The 17,974-nt window shown below is 39.2% G+C and overlaps 1 protein-coding gene across 11 annotated transcripts in view; it reads right to left on the bottom strand.

Moving 5' to 3' along the window:
- Positions 1-17,974, bottom strand: part of plce1 (phospholipase C, epsilon 1) — a 55,335-nt gene that overhangs the window by 20,054 nt on the left and 17,307 nt on the right. For 9 of the 11 annotated variants that reach the window (XM_028430296.1, XM_028430294.1, XM_028430298.1 and 6 more), the window contains 4 exons: positions 9,661-9,845; positions 9,359-9,501; positions 1,074-1,228; positions 806-973 (listed from right to left, as the gene is read on the bottom strand). In XM_028430296.1, coding sequence (XP_028286097.1) covers positions 806-973; positions 1,074-1,228; positions 9,359-9,501; positions 9,661-9,845 — 651 coding nt within the window. Of the gene's footprint in view, positions 1-805; positions 974-1,073; positions 1,229-5,608; positions 5,743-9,358; positions 9,502-9,660; positions 9,846-17,974 lie in introns of those variants that run through there. The other 2 variants (XM_028430304.1, XM_028430303.1) reach the window with 2 other exon arrangements.

The following is a 17,974-nucleotide window of genomic DNA, read 5'->3' as shown; positions in this document are numbered from 1 at the left end:
ATTTTGCAATTTTCTATAATTAAAATAATGCAAACAAAACAACAACCTATATGTACTTTTGTTAAAGTACTTCTTCACAAATTATTTGAAACAGTCAAAGCTAACCAGTGTTCCAACTCTTTAGGAACATCAGGGCTTCATCAGTGTCTTCGGAGGAGAATCACTGTTGTCATTTGACTCTTGTTCCATTGTGCCCATATATGGCTACACTGCACATTTGGACAACCATTTTTTTGTGTCTCTCTTCTTGCCGACTTAAATGAAAACCAGCTGATGTGAAAGGCATGCAACCTAAAGATGACATCATCATTCCTAATCAATCTCGATCCCTCAAACACTTTCTTTTTCAGCGGTACATCGTTGTGATTGTTTATTCTCAAAGTCAGTCCCAATGAAATACACAAGGCTCAGGAGTATAACATTAGCACTGCTCTGAGTGAGCATGTTTGTGTACACACTGTGTGTGCTACAGCCATGAGCTGATAAGTCGGTACAGTGTGACCTGCATGGCGAATACAGCCGGGCCAATCTAGTTGGAGGAAAACACAATTACTGGTCTGCTATTCTTTTCAACCTTTCACATTAATGTCAAATCCTAAGGCCTACAGTTTCACTGACAATGATTAGCTATGTTAACAGGAAGTAACTAAAGGACACCATGCAAGTATTGTTTTGTTGTTTGTCGTTCACTTAAACTTCTCATGTAATCAAGATAACTTTAAAAATCATTCCTAGTGTACTGCTAAAATAAAGGACAATCAGCATGAGAGTTCTGGTCCTGCAATTACATAACTTGACTCCTCACCTCATTGAACCGTGCCACCAAGTCCTCCACAGCGTTACTTTGCTGAGCAGTCTGTGTGGGCATGGTGGGCGCCGACAGCGAGGCCTTGAGGTTTGGGTGGCGTTTAGTTTGACACTCGGGACTGCCCAGATCTCGAGTGAGGAAACAGAGGTAGTCCAAAGGGATGACCTGCAGACCAACAAAATCTACTTACTATGACATTTACTCAACCTTACAACAACCTGTTAGTTACATCAGCAATAAATGTATTGTATAAAACGTTACTTACCTGCTGATAAAGCTGCTGCTCTTGCTCAGTGAGGATACAAGCAATCTCCTCGGGGAACTGAACAAGGTGGCGCAGCTCGGCCAGCTCCTTACTGATCCCACTGATGTTGGGAGGAAGAGAGCTGTTGCTGGTCATGCTGTTCACCAGCTGTCGCTCTGGATGGATGGATAAAATAATTATGATAAAAATGATTTTTTTATTTATATAATGTCCACATCTATCTTTGCTGAGTGGGACAGACAAGGCAAACACACAGAGGTAAAGTGAAGGAAGAGAGAAAAGACAATAAGAAGGAAGATTACTAATGCAGTAAGAAAGAAGGGCAGGAATGACAGAGATTGATTACGAAGCAGATATTATTGACTCTGATGCTTTCTTTCCACCATAAAACTTTAAAGCCTTCATAAAATGTGAATCTCCTTTTCATGATTAACATGGATTTCTCATGTTTTCTGATCCACACACTTTCTGCTCCTCAGGCCACAAATCCCACTTCACTGAAAGTAAACAGCACTGCTCACCTGCCAGTTCCTGTGTTTGGATTTCAGTCAGGTCCATTAGTCTGTCTGTTTACACATATACGCAAATAGATACATACGCGAACCCCATCTTCATCTCTGCTAACAAAGAACTAATGGACAGTTTCTACACTGGTGCAGGAGCTGCCAGGTAGACATACTGTACATTGTTGGGATGAATGCCACATAAACAGACTTTTCCCACCTCAGAGAGGTTTTTCTGGTAGTCATTTGCAGGACTCTGTGAGACGTCTCACCTGCATTCAGCTGGTGAAAGTATCAGCTCAGAGTCTCTGTCTACAAAAAGATGATGCTCCTAAAACAGACTTCTAGGGAGAGGTTTGCTACTGACAGGTCAAATCCAAGAGGTCATGAGTATCACTATGACTCAATTATGAAGCTGTGTGAGTAAACAAAATGACCTTAATGAGCAAACAATATTATAAACCATTAACCCACAGGATGCACATCAAATGAAGTGAATACCAAGGGTAGACTCTCTCTGGTCACTGTTAACTGCCATACTCAGAAACATTACCTATGTCTCCTGCAAACACACAGATACAAAATTGTGCATACATACACAGGCAGACACACACATACACTTAAAGGTTGTCCTTGGTAACCCTTAAGATGTGCAACAGGTAGGCATGGCAACAGCCGCGACTGCACTGCAGGAACAAAACTTGCTTATTTACACTGTTTGATTTGTGGATCCGGTCTCGTAGCTTCTGTAATGAACTCTCAGCATGTGTCTGTGTGTGTGTGCGCATGTGAGACACAGAGAAAGAGCAACGGGCAAGAAAGGTAAGATACCCAGAATAAAAGCAACACACCTGGAAATCAAACAATAATTCATACATGCAAGACAAAACTGCAAAAAAAATGAGCAAATCAGAAAAGAGAGCCAGAGACAATACAGAGAGGAATAAAGGGACGAGTAGAAGAAGTGGAAATTTGGTAGTTTACATTATGCAGCAGGTGTGAGCTATCTATCACAGTTAGAGAGAAAGCATAAACCTTTAAATCCTTTAAATGTTCTACAGAGAGACATTCTACAAATTATGTTTTATTACACAATCCAGAAGAGAGCCCACAGTGCACATTTAAACGTAGCTGAGTAAACTATTTGACATCTAATAAAACATAAAACAACGCACCTGTAGCGTGTGGGTTGTAGTGTTTCGGTTGAGGATATTATTTTACTTTTTGCTCACAGTTTCATTTAATCTATCAGCTCATCCTAATAAATGGTACAGAAATGTATTTTTTGATATTGCTTAATGTATGCATACTTTTACGAACTGCCAGAAGCCCCTTTTGGCTGAACTGCCCTTGTATATTATTTCTATTTTTGAAGAAAACACATAATCTCTAGATCTTTAACCTAGGTTGGTTATTACAGGCTACTCTTTTGAAATGGAAATTGAGACACCCTCATATTAGCTATATGAATTTCATGACCATGCAGTGGCCTCATTCATTCATTTATTCAGCTTTTAAACAGGTGAAACACACAAGAAGACAAAGCTGACAGCTAAGAGACTGACAAAAAATAAGGTCTTGTAGGGTGAGAAATCGATTAAATGCAAATGTGTATTGATGCAGAAAATTCCCCATTATTAAAGAAATGACAATTGTGTGCCTGTATGCTTGCAAACACAAACTGAACAATATTAAGAGTGACAATAAAAAGGGAAAAAATAAATACTGGGCTTATTGCTGGATGGAATGAGGATTCCATTGTGATAACCACATCTAACATAATCTGCTGTGACCCCTGAGAAAAAGGCCCCTGACTCATCACAGATGATAAACACAACATGAGAAACACTGTAAATGCAGCCTCCCTTCTGTGGGACTGAAAAAACATGAACCTACACTAACTGACCATGATGTTCCTAGGATTTCTTTTTTATACGTGGGTTTTCCCATCTATAATGCATGCTGAATACAAATGTCCTGTGTGTGTGTTTGTGTATGATCTGCATGTGTGTGGGTGTGCAAGAGTTTTTATAGAGTGGATTCTAGATGTGGAGTAGATTGGCTTTTTAGGCATTTGCATGATATTTCTGTTCTTGAACAAATAGTATGTCATCAACAAAGCCAGGACAGAGAAGTGTATTTGGATGTCTTTGTGTATGTGGGATAGCTAAATCAAAAACATTTCAGCATTTTATGGCTTATGTTTTGTCACAATAAAACAGGGCTCAGAGATTTTAGTGTACTCCACATGTCACGGCCTGGTTATCTGTTGGGACTTTTCGTAACCTTTGCCACACATGACCACAGCTTCTTCATTCATCGTATCCCTTTACATCAGGTCACACAATAACATTGAGGTTTATGACTGTAAAAATCAACATTAAATCAACATCATCACTACCTTAAGGTCACTACTCTTTCTTGAGGTTACTAAGGGTATTAATACCAACCAAAGCAGAGGAACCTTGAGTACAAACCATGCTCCCATTTCCTGGCAGCAAAGCACACACATATATACCCTACTCACACAAGAACGTTTAGAGTTGATGACAACTTCCCCACAGGAGTATGCAGAGCACTCAAACAGGTGCAGCACAAACAGTGTGTGTTGTGCTGCACGAAGGACTGTTAACAAGTCAGTTATTTGAACCTTTAAATATATTACTGTATATTACTTAGCCTTATTTTGGGCCAATGAGATGGGGAGCATTTCTCCCTTTCCCCTAACTTCTTGTGCATCTCTTTATCACCGTCTATCAGCTATCTACTAAAAGCAAAAATGCAAAAAACTAAAATTAATGAATTTCTTTTACTTTTATAAACTTGAAGATGTCCTTTAACTGTGCCTCTGCCGTTTCTCAAACAAGAAGTTCAACATCTGGCAGTGCCACGGGAACAAACAGAAAAACAAAAAGCTTCCCAGCTGCAGACTGCATGGTGTAAAGAGCATGACGTAAGAGTACATTATAGAATAAAAAGGACAAGTTCAGTGGTACCCATTTCTGAATAAAAATGAACAAGCAATATTTAACTGATGCAACTGACTCACTGAACCCATACAGACCAGCAAACATATACAGTGTGAAGACTTTATACACAGACACGGTCAAACACATGGACACAATGCAGCAGCAGAAGCAATAAATATTCATCTGACTGCTGACAATACTGACTTATCAGGGAGCTTCCCTTTGGAATTAGATATGCAAACAAAGAACCAGGTGCACTCATAAATACAACTTTTGGTCTCTCTGACCCTTTGTGTTAGTCTTACCATACTGTGAATGTGAATGTAGGCCACTAATTCACAATAACTTACACCAAATCAGAATATTCACATGGGTTGATGTGTTTTACCTGTACACCGCTGCACATGTTTTACATTTTTTTTTAGCTTATTTTCCTAACAATCACAGTGAATGAGTTTGAAAAGAAATTGTGCAAAACAAATCAATTCCAAATAACTAGCAAGCAATTACACTAGGCATTTAAGAAATGAAGCACACAGAATTTGACAGGATACAAATGACCAAAAAGACCACAAGTCCTGTCAAGACAGACACTGAACACTGACACTATTAGCCTGTGAGAACATATTGTGCACTGATTACATTTTCCCCACAACAGCTTTAATACAACAATTAACAAAATGAATATTACCTAAAACAAGTGTAACTAATATGTGTAGCCAATGTTGTGATGGGATTTACAAAGTTAAAAAAATTAAGAACTAAATGTGGTCATAATCTCAGTGAAAGTATGACAACCAGCTTAAGGACATTAGTATCAATAATAATTGGATTTTCAGTTTACTGTACAAATGTTTCATGTACTTCCTTCTAAGTTGATTCTATAAGTGCATAACCATGGATAACCACACCAGCTAACATAGAGGCACTACATTTAAGCACACATTCACAGACACACACCGGCAGACAGACTTCACTTCGTACATGCAGTCATTGAAAACGATTTTAAAGTCCCTATATCTCTGCAGAGACCTGCAGCCACACTCACATTTCTGCTACTCACTGATCAGCTTGACGTCCATTCTGTGAGAGTGTTTCATGGTTGCTAGATACAGCTGATACAGCTGGCTCTGCCTCCCACACTGACAGTTCAGCGCCGGGCTGACCGATGTATACTTGTCCACATTCAACCAGCCAGTCCCGTCTCTCTCCTGCAGCTGCTCTCTCTCTCTCTCTCGCTCTCTCTCAAACACACACACTCTCTCTCTCTAAGTGTCTCCCGCCCACTCTTCACTGACACTATTCATAGTTCACAGCCATGCGCTAGAGTTAGACCAACCAGACCATCCCACTGCACAAACACCCAGTCATGATTCATACACTCATATCAACAGTCAGGAACAAGTAATTAGGGATAAGTGTTCATCAGGAAACAGTTTCTCTCCCCTGTTTTATAGAATATTTTTGAGGTAACATAACAGGTGAGGTGTTTAAACTGTACTGTACCTCCAGTGTGTCTGCAATAATAAGCTGTTGTTATCTATCTAACCACTTGCATTTATTACAATGAAAATACTGGTGCACCAACTGATTTGGCCTTTCAGTGGAAAGACAAATTATGCAATCTGAAGAGGCCATGCTCTTCTATGGGAAAACACCATGAAATGCTTACATGTGTAACAAATCCTGAACATTCAGAAGAGTATATTTAGCAAGAACCACTGTATAAACAATACTATGTGTTCTTAAAATCCTTGAGACTTCCATTCACTTTGATTCCCCACCACATCTGCTGTCAATAGGTCCCAAATGTTAGCATACAACACAATGTACGGTGACGACAGAGAGGAAAAGAGAAAAAGAAAGAAACCACCAATACTTAGCTAGAAGGAGGGGAGGCTGTGACTGAGACGCCTACTTCCTCTTCAGCAGTGTTGCACAGTAAATTGTGCTACAAAGGAAATGATCTCAAAAAAATCACTTAAAACGGCCTCCACTTACCACTGACATAAACAAGACTCGAATCCCACTGCTCTTTAGTGAGGGGTTTTAGTACTTATCGTTCTGTGGTGAATGAGTTGGTTTTAATAGTGACATCTCCTGCATAGACCCAATGGTCTTTTCACTATATCATCACAAGTGTATTCTGTGTGTAGGCCTTGCTTCTACATTGTATATGCCCATGCCAACTTCTGTCTAAGCCTCAATCATCATCTTTGTTTGAGCAGCCAAGGGCTGGCCAGACATCAGGATTGACACCATGAAACAAAAACAACTGCCTTTAATTATCATCATCTACAGCAATGATTTATGGTCTCTATTTCTCAGTAAGTGTTCATCCTCAAAACAAAAAAAAAACTGACCTTAGACACAGGCCAGGTCAACTTGTACAATATAATTTATCATTGTTACAATTTTCCTTCTGACCTGCCTCTGAAACCAAATGATTGATGCCACCCTCATATATATCTGAGGAACCAGCAAAGTGCTTTCAGTTTGTTATAGTGATGCTGGCATGTGGAGTAGGTTTAGAAAACATTCCACCACTCATCACTCACAGTAAAACTCTAAGAATACACCAAGGCTGGTAGGGTAATTACAATAGTAATCCTTATTGGGCCAGAGCCACCTGAGTTTTCTTAAAGAATAAAGAACATCCTTTGACGTAAAACTTGTGCTTATTCAATGACACAACTGGTGTATAAGTGCAATAGTAAAATGAATAAAGTGTCATATATTTACGTGGACAGCAGTACTGGATAGAGAAAAAATGTAGTTACCTCAAAGCTCTGATACAAACGTTAAAGTGACAAAGAACCTTTACACAAAGCAATATGAGTAAGGATCAAAGCATTCTGCTTCATAGACCATGAATGCAAAAAGAAAGGAGGCAATAAAATGTAAAGGCACACAATGCAGAGATATTTCTATCGAGGTGACAGCCTCACCAAAGAGAATAAAAACACTTGATTTTCAGAGGAGGTAAACTACTTAGACAGTAAACACACAAGTTTCATAAGCACTGCGACTATTTCCAACACACAAAATTATACTTGTTTGAAAAACTTGAACACACTAAAAGAGCGAGGATGAATAATATACATCTTCATTCTACAGACACAAAAATATGCTGGATTTAAAAAATGCTTTAAAGGTTAAGTGTTTTGTGTATTCAAAAACAATATTATTTTAAACTTAAGGCCCATTCTCTTACCAATGCTTAAAGATTAGAAGCAGGTTATTAGGCTGAAACACTGAAGAGAGGAACAATACCAAAAATGGTAAGAAAGCAATGACTGCACCAACACTGTCCAAGTTTGAAACTTTAGACAGACCTTGCCCAAGCTGCTTCAGGATAACGAAGTCTACTTTATTACATCAGGTAATTACTTTAACCTTACAATGTCTTTGGAAACCCTATGCCTCAACAAGATGTCATCTAGTATAGTCAGTGTCCTACTCAAGGCAAAATGGATTTTGTAAAGCCACTTAACATTTTTCTACTCTGCACCCTGTACTTGTAGTGTAAAAAGACAGATTCTAATAGATAACTGTGGGTCATAAAAACAAAAAACAAAAAATAAAACATCATAAAATAATCCTCAACCACAATGTTCAGTATTTGAGTAGCTTTTGTTCTAGGTTACAAAGACAGCGTTAGTTATACAAGGAACCTCTCATGCTATGTGTGTGTGTGTGTGTGTGTGTGTGTGTGTGTGTCTCAAACCCTGGTCCTGCCAAGACTTCTAAGCTGCTATGTGTGCGCGTGTCTGGCTCAATTCAGTTTCCTGCAACACCCATTAGAACAGAACACGGTGTCATGTTGAAGATATGCAGTGTAAATGTCTGCATGCGTTGCCTCAAAAAGCTTGTCCAACAAAAATTCAAGGGTCCTTATTAACATGATTGATAATTTTGAAAAAGCATGTCACAGACAAAAATACAAATAAATATGTGCATCTGAGTGCGTGTCGCCATGATCCTGCCAGAGACAGCCTGTCCCCTGGCTTTTTGCCAGTGAAAATTAATGTCAGGATCGTCTTACATTTAAGTCATACATAACATCATTGTAGAAAAGCTGGACAGACAGTTACCAGCTGAATGACTTGACCAACAACACGACTGACTGGACGATGAAGTCATGTGCAGAGACATATCGCTGAGCTTCAGACAGAAACAACAGTATCACTCTCTAAACAAACAAATTAACAAACTGTGCCTATAAAACACAGAGCTAGCCGCTGCTCTGTACCAGAGTAAAGTACAACTAAGAGCAGTAATATAATTGTGTACTTTATAAAACGCCCACATAAATTAGGCTTTATCTAGCTATCACTCCTGAGCTTTTCAAAAGAGCAGCGCAAGCATGTTTGAAGTGCATATAACCTCTTTTCAGATGTTAAGACATAACCTGATGCATGTCTGTGAGTGTTGTGTGGGCCCTGTGATGTCAGGAGGCTTTTTCTTCTTCCTTACACCACTTGAGCATCTTGTGTAAATGTGTGTCAAATTAGAGAGTGGAATGAAAAGAGAGAGAGGGGAGGGAGAAAAGACAGCAAGAAAAATAAAAGAGCAAGGAAAGAAAGAAAGGGCAACCACTGGGATCAACTACAGACCCTAGACCAAGATCCCACTGTGGATAAGGAACCATGTGGGAAAAGAATAGAGAGGAAGAGAAAAGTAAACCACAGGGGAATAGTGAGAACCCAGATTTTCCTGCTTCACTTTCAAACAATTTGTTAATTTCTTTTTTTTTTTTTTACCTCATGGACATATTATGTGTTTAGGTTGTGTTGCATATTATTACACCCACCTTTCAGCACAGCGTGGCTGCTGGGACACAGAGGCAAAGGGTAGAGTAGAGAGGAGCGGGCACCGAGGGCGGCTGTGGCTTCCAGTAAAGCTCCAGACAAGAAGGAACACACTGACGTCCTCTGGCCACACGCACGATAAAACCTGAGAATGAAGTTTGAACATTTCAACCAAAATAATGAATGTTATTGAACCTTATTCAATTTAACTATGAATAATATATTAAGTAAACAATAATTGTTCTTGCATGAAGTTAATAGGGAAAGTTTTTTAGTGAAAAAAAAATATAAAAAAATAACTAACCTGATTTGATGAGGAGGATGACACCAGGAATACTGGTTCAGATCAGATCTGGCTGGGCAGGCGCTGACATTGTACATTCGTGTGGGAGACTCCCTGAGACTAAAGCATCCAGGGCAAGATAACAGGAGCTTTTTGGCAGGATGAATCAGGTTTACTTCTTCTCTGTCCTGCACATAGTTGTTGACCTGTTAATAAAGCCATTAAGAAATAGGTCACTTAAAAGTAACTAAACAAACATTTCAGTGCATACAGGAAAGTGAGAATATCATATAACTGCAGCTCATTTATAAATAAATGTATCATTTATTAAGCTTTTATTTTTAAAGAATGAAGAAGAAAATTCATTTTATCTGACTTTAGGCTATTATATAACATTTGAATCGGTATGTTGTCGTCAGCTCTCTGCTGTTGTCTCTCTCAGAGGCATTTATTTTTTCTTGAAAAAACAGATCTGAAAGTGTGAAAAGAACATAAACAGCAGAAGGAAAGCTATTGAGGTAGAAAATACACATAAAAAAGGTGAGAGAATGATCCAGACAGACTGAGACAAGACAGACATGCATGTAAGAGTGTGAATAATAGGGAGATGGAGAAAGGAAGGTGGGAGGCAGCACACCAAGGTAAGAGAGAGAGAGAGAGAGAAAGAGAAGAGCTTTAACTGTGTGAACATTTTGACCTTTAAGAAAAGGACTACTTTTTCTGTTCACGCTCTTCTCGGAACAAAATCCATCTCATGTAAAAGGAAACAACTTCCAAAGCGGTTGATCTGTTCTTTGTCCCCGAGTGAACCTGCAGACGGGTTCTTCTGGCACAAATTTCAGAGAAAAGCCATTAAGGAAACATTTTGTGGCACTGTAAGTGGGCACTTATGTCTCCAGCAGGGATGGATGTTACAAAATCAGACAAAATCAATACTGGTGACAGAGTGGGAAATGAGTACAATACAGGTTTAATGAGGAAACATTTCACAAGTCCAAGCAACTGTGTCCATCTGCACTGTTTCGTAACACTGCCAGGAAAAAGGTGGGCAAAAAACATATTCCTCAAGCTTTTCATACTTACATTTAGGGTAAAGGTTTGTAATGAATGCTGACTAGCAAACATTGACATGACTTGTACAAACACACGCACTCATACATATAGTGCAGGGGGTGGGATGGGTTTCCTGCATGGGGAGTAGGCCAAGCTGTTGTCAGATCTGGGCCATCCCCAGGGAAAGGAGACATACCAGGCTGCACGTTTAGAGACAAACACATAAAACAAACACATCCAAGACAAGAGCACACCTCCCTCAGTAACTCAGTTAAATAAAAGACAAGAACATGAGAAGCTTGTTACCAAAAGCCCTAACAATTTAAGAAATGCTGAGATTAGGCATATCTGCACAAATAGCTAACAGTGTATGAACAGACATGAAGTCTACTACAACGCCAGTTAATATTGTCCACATTCACTATGGAGCTAGAAGCAAAAATTTGACCGGGGTCACACATAGCACTCATGCCTTGCATTATTTATTCTGCATTTAATGGAGAGACTTTCAGTTAATTAAGGCTGACTCTTCTGTTTCCCATTAGTCATAAAAATCTATGAGGTTAACATCAAATGAATATTTCAAAATGGAGTATCAAAGCAACAGAATACTGTGGCTGCATATCTGCAATGTTTGATCAAATAACGTATTCATAGAAAAGTAATCGACCACTGACTGATGTTGTGTAATATTTTAGGTTATGAAACTGTTTCAAATAAATGAAGTGGGCCAGTATAAAACTATTTGTGAGTTTTATTGTGCTCTCCTTCAGTTCTACTGTAACCGACAGACCTACAGTTTCAAAGAGGTGTATAATGGATCAGTGTGGAGTGTTTGTATATACTTTAAGGGTGTAAAAGAGGCTGACTTGGGAGGACACTGCAGAGAATGTGGTGCTGCTTCTGACTGACACAGAACAGCTGTTCTTTGCGCACACACACAAACAAACAAACTCATTTCCAAACTCCAGGCAAACACGTGGACATACATGCAGACTTAAAGTTGAGATCACAAAAAACATGAACATACTTTCCATAGTTTGTTACTCTTTACTTAGGATTTGACATCTATTTAAGGGAAACAATTTAATAAATCAGTAGAATTGTCTCTTTTCTTTAATACATTTTCAATCATGGAAAATCCCTGTAATGTAAGAGGGCACAAAGTACCCTAGTAGCCACAGTCACAGCAGGGGCAATAACACATGTAGGCAGTACAGGCGATGCAATATCAATAAGCACTGCATTCAGCCCATTATCAGAACTGTATCTATATATGACAGCACTGTATCTCATGTTACACAGTGTGTACAAGAAATGTTGACTTAAACTCAGTGAAGTGAAATTATAACTGCTAGAGACAGATGCACTAATTTGGCTCGAATTTAAATATTATTATTTTGACATTATCAGATCTGACAACAATAACTGTACACAGCTTTGAATGTAAACCGTGCTAATTTGATTTATAGTATCTCAGCTCACCACTTTTGTTTTTCCCTTCTCTGGAAACACAGAAATATGAGCTCCACCTCCTCCTTTATATATGAGATAAGGATGTGGGAATCAAATCAAACAGCCTAAAGTCTTGTTTCTTCTTTCGCTGGAAAATGTTGTTGTTATCCCAATGTTTTGGGATAGAAAACTAAACGTCATTTGTTTCTGCCCCCTGACACTGTGGTGGTTTTGCCTCCAAAGCAGCAACTGAAAAAAGGAAAGCAGGACCGAGGCACAGGTCCTAAAATGCCCCTATGAGACTGGTTCAAAATGCTACCTCTATTTTAAAAGGACCCTGATTTGACATGCAGAAATACATGTTTGTAGGGTGTGGATGGCTTTGCATGACAGGTGGGTGGATCACTGGCTGCCTTGTGCTTCATTTTTTAATTAGCTAAAAGTTAGGCGCAGTCAAGCGCTGTCAAGATTGTGATGGCTGGACTAACCAACCCTAAGCATCAAAACCAATCTTCAGGAAATCTATGGGTGATATCATGGAGGGTTTGTCTATTATGTACAGTCCACATTTGCTACTGACAACACACATTCCTCCATGACAGTTGCTTCAGACAATGTGAATGACCATCCTATGATCCTTACCTTTGTGTTTCTCAAGGACAGATGTGGCACACATGAGGTCTGTCATGATTATAAATTGAATCAAATATTTATGAAGACATCTAAAATCTAAGCTTTGAGTTTCACATCACTGACGGTCAGTCGACATTTTCAGTAATGAATGACTTTACCATTAAGCCCCATTAGCGCCCCGTTGGGTAATTTCTCTGCCTGGCAACAGCCATTCTGGGAAAGGATTATCAAGGGGCAATGTGGGGCACCATGCAGACCACTGAACTTTGAGCTGGAATGCACGCACACAAACACACACATGAACAGTGCGTAGACTTGCTAAAATGCAGACGTGCAAACGTGTGTGACTCATGCCCGTGCTGTTATGCATCTCATACCAGACCCATGCAGTATGCACGAGTATACAGGACACAGAAAAGGCTCATGATATCTCCCTGAAACCCAACCACCCACATCTTGAACTCTAAGCATGTCTTTGACCAACCGCACTCCACACTAACTAACATCCTTTCCCTATAAGAACCATCTCTTTCTTTCAATCACACACTCCTCATCAATTACTCTTATTTTATATTACTCTACACTCTTTAAAGCTTAGGTACAATAACACAACACAACTCAGCTGTCTGTGAAATACTCCAGCAGTGTGAGTCTACAATCCCTTCTCACTCACACTAATGCCATGCATGCACAAAAGGTCACAAAGTTGAATCTAGTCATGATATCATGCAATTAAACACACACAAGCACTCACAAGGGACCAGACAAATCACTGCAACTTGAACCTACCCACCACAGAAGCAATATCCCATGAAGCTGACATTCAAGGAATAGAAATGCATCGTTTCTGCTGAAATCTACTTTTAGAAACATCATGGAGGGTCGAGGTTAGCTGAGGTTAGCAGGGGGTTATTCTGTTATTCTGGTCTGTGGACACAGAGCTGAGGTCACCAGAAAGATGTCAGCCTTAACCCTTCCCTTGCATGGATATTTTCCAGTTGTCTTTAAGCTGAGGTTTGTGCAGGACAGAAGATGACTGAGGTGCAGAAAATTCAACTTTTTAAGAACAGCAAGTTTAATGAACTGAAAGAGGATGAAAAGGCTGTAAATGTGGCAAAGAAAATCCTATTTATTTAGTCATTGCATGAAATATCTTATTAATATACATAAAATAACCCCAGAAAAAATTAAACTGGAAACATTTTAATACTGCAACTTGACTAATGCGTGATCATACTGTATAATAACCTCTTCTGCACATTACGTTTTAGTGTTTCTGCTTAGCCAAAAAAGATTTTAGCAAAGCAATATGAACTCCATAGAATCTCTCACCATCACTTCATACTCGAGATACTGTAAATCATGGAAAGACTCACAAAGAGCCCCATATTCATAATGTCCCTTATACTACTAAAGACTGTTATTGCTTTAATCCAATGAAATCACAGCTGATAAAGGTATGAGAGGGAAATTTTGAAAACGTGCACTCTGCCCACCCAACGCGACAAGCATGTTTAAATCAACTGGGCCCACTTCTATTTGAAAACTCGCGAGGAGCCAGGTATGTTCAGCAGCTCTGGTATCTCAGCACACAGACACTCTAACTCCACCCATCCAAAAAAGTGTAAACCAAATCAAAAGACATAAACCAAGCTCACCCAAACATGCCAAGCAGACATCCCACCACTGTGGTTGAACATGTGATAAGGTACTTCAAATGTGTTTCTTTACTCTGTGATTACTGGAGCCGATTTATGTGTATGCACACAGCTTGCTGCTCTCTTTATTCCAGCAACTCCTGGTTTGCATCACCAAGAAGCAGACAACCTCTCTGCACTGCCCTGTTCTGTTCTAACCTTTTTTGCCACTGCTGTCTCCACAAGGTAATGTTTGCTTTTCTGCACCCTGAACCTGGACTGTCTCACTGCAGGCTGAGAGCTCATTTGTACACCTCATAAGCCAAAAACGTTGTGTGTAGCTGGTTGTATGCATTGTATGCAAAGTCTTGTACAATTTATTTTTCAATGCATTAGCTCCTGGCAGATAGTGTGCAAATGTTCGTATCATTTCTACTGTTCTATTGTTGAGTTTACATTCACTATGCAGTTCACTTAGGGTTTCTGCACATATTGCTTTTTTACACACAGATTTTTTTGAGATCTGCTTTTGCTTGTTGTTCTGTTGTAACACAGACTTTCCCTATTTCAGACCACAGGTTAGCACAGGAGAAATGACAGGAAAACAAACACAATATTAAAAACAACTTCAGTTCACATCAAAAAGGAGTTTGTTCTCACTATGGAGGAAGCCCCCCCATGTGTGACTCGTTTCGTTGTATAGGATGGGCTCTTTGTGGCTCCATGGGTGGATTATGATGTTTAGATTTGTAGGGGGTAGACTCACCCAATGCTGTTTTGTTAATGTAATGTGGATGTTGTAAGCATTCAGACATTTGGGATCCCCTCAAAGCAAAGGATTCCCAGTAGTTCTATAAACATTTATTCAGTTGTGGCCAAAAAAAAGAAGAAAAATAACAATTAAAGGTTTGTATGTTATGTTAAAATACAACATACAACCTCCAGGCAGGAGAATAGATAATGAAAAACAATCATGAAAGTAATCAATAAGTTTGAGAAAGGTTTTGTCAAAACAGGAAGAGATGTAATACAGAAACCAGGAGAAGAGAACCAATGATGAAGTGGAAGAGGAGGTGAAAATGAAGGATGAGAGAGAGGAAAGGATATGATATGAAAAAAGACAGCACAGCAGCAAAGGCTAAACAGGAGGAAAAAAAAGGAGAGAAAAGCACAGGAGAGAACAACAGAGGAAATGGAGAGGGAGGCCAAAGGTGACTTGAATCATAATCCCTTGTTGAATTTCACAAGGAGCCGTTTCACTAAAGATCCAAGAGTTGGGCCCACCTCCTGAGTACAGCCTCACACCTTTAACAAGCTTAGGGTATTATATTGTGTGTACTTTTATAGGTGTGTGTGTAACAGCAGTGAAAAACTTGTGATGGGCAAAAAAAAGACTTGCTATTTATGAGAAACTCAAATAAATACAGGCTAAACCAAAAGGCAAAACATATCAAACAACATGCTGCTCACTGTTTAGGATAAAATAAGCAGCATTACACAGATGAAAACAAGAAAACAGATTTAGAGATTATCAGCTTGTAGCTGTATTTGCTGGTCATCGACCCCTTTTAGAGCGAGTAAAAACAACCCGCAACGAAGAAAGAGACTGAAAACAAAAGTATATATTTACAGGAAAAGGCTACATGTCAGGTTATGTTTGGTTATAATTGCATCTTGTCTGTGGTGACACTGGCAACAGATTGTCTCCATCCAGTGATAAAAACAAGGCAGGGTACAACAACAAGGACTATAGTGGACTTGCATTTTTTGTAAACTCATAGTTATGTGAAACATCAGCAATATTTGTTTAAATATATCAACTACCAAAGCACTGTAAACACTGGTGATTAATATTTTAGCATTAATATTCATTATGGTTACGTTGTTATTAAAGGAATGATAAAGGGTAATATTGACTTAGCAGAGAAAAGATAAAGTGAGAACAATGCTCCTTGATGGTTCTACTATTCACTTAGTGATATCTAAATTATCCGGACACAGTTGTCCAAACCACAGACTCCTTCCAGTTAATGGATCTAGCAATAATAATCATGAGTTCACCATTTTTATTTACACTGCTGTGGAAACAAATCAATACATGCAGGAGGCGAATGTTTGTCCCATAGGAAAGCTATTAAGAAGGCATGCAACAATTTGTTGCAAGTGTAATCCAACTAACACAATGAAGAAATAACAGGAGAATAAGTGGAAATATAAACTGAGCTTTATGCATTTTTGAAACAATAAAGCTATGACTTGAACTGGTCTTTGTAAATCCTACATTATAGTTCATGTATGATTATTCTGGTAAATATTAAAACGGCAAAAAATAGGGAGACTACATCGGAGGTGTGACATGACAGGGAAGTTGTGAGAGTGAGTCAGAAAGGAAGAAAAGTGGGGTCATGGTGTGGGCCAAAACAACCTGGAACCCATTACCCAGAGTACCCAGTGGGACCCTTCTACAGCATCACACTCCCCCCACTTACAGTTCTCATGATGTCATACTGAAGTGAGCCGCTAAACTCTCCTACATAACAGCGCACAGCTCTGGTCAGACAGCCAGAGATAAGACTGATGAATGTTTTTCACTTTTGAAAGTCCAAGACATTAATTATTCATGGTACTGCATGCAGCGGCATACAGTCTGTATGATGTTTTCGGTTTTGGATACTCAGTGGTAAAGTTACTTCTACTGTATCTCCAGACATGTTGATAGGACAACTTTAAAACTTTCACTTTCTTCAACTCTGTAAGACAAAAGACATTCAGCTTAATGAACTACACAAGTCCTGCCGCTAATCATATACATTGCATCACAGCTCCCTAGCCAAAAGACATACCGTAATGAATGAAAAGATTTCTTGAAGCTGAAAGTTCTCCTCTTAGTATAGTAAGAACTCATTGTAAACAATGTACTTACTGTAGCACAGAAAATGTTGATATATTGAAGAGAAAGGGAGAAAACGCACCACGCTCCAGTCCTTCTTAGACTGCGTACACTTACAGAAGTGAGAGAGGAGGCTTAAGCGAGAGAGAGAGAGAGAGAGAGCCAGAGGAAGAGAGGGAGTGTAAGTGATCTCTTAAACAGTAAAAGTAGCAGAGAAGAAAAATGGAGAGAGACAGATAGTAAGTAAAAAACAGAAGAGGGGCTCAGAGATCTCTCCCTGACACACAGGGTACCCCCATATTAGGTTATGAGGCAGCAAGCCCGTCTCAACCAGCAGCAAGAGAAAAGATTTTTATCAGAGAACACACTCTAAACACACAAAGACAGAGGAGACACTGGCATACAAGGTTTCAATCGATCTCTCTGGGAGCCTATCCAATGTGTAAACAATGTCTAACAATACTCAAATAAGGCCACTGTGTTTTGATTAGGAACAATTACACAGACCCCCTCTCACTTTTTAGCAAAGCCAATATCAGTCATCTGAACTAATCCTAATTTCCAGCACAAAAGACATCATGTAAAAAACGAAAAAAAAAACAAAAAAACAAAGCAATTTTTATCTCACAATAACAATAACACGCTACTTTCCACAAGAAATGTTACA

This window comes from Parambassis ranga, chromosome 19 (genome assembly GCF_900634625.1).
Source record: "Parambassis ranga chromosome 19, fParRan2.1, whole genome shotgun sequence".
Classification (NCBI taxonomy): Eukaryota; Metazoa; Chordata; class Actinopteri; family Ambassidae; genus Parambassis; species Parambassis ranga.
Note: the sequence above shows the minus strand (reverse complement) of the source record. Positions and strands in the feature narration are given on the sequence as shown.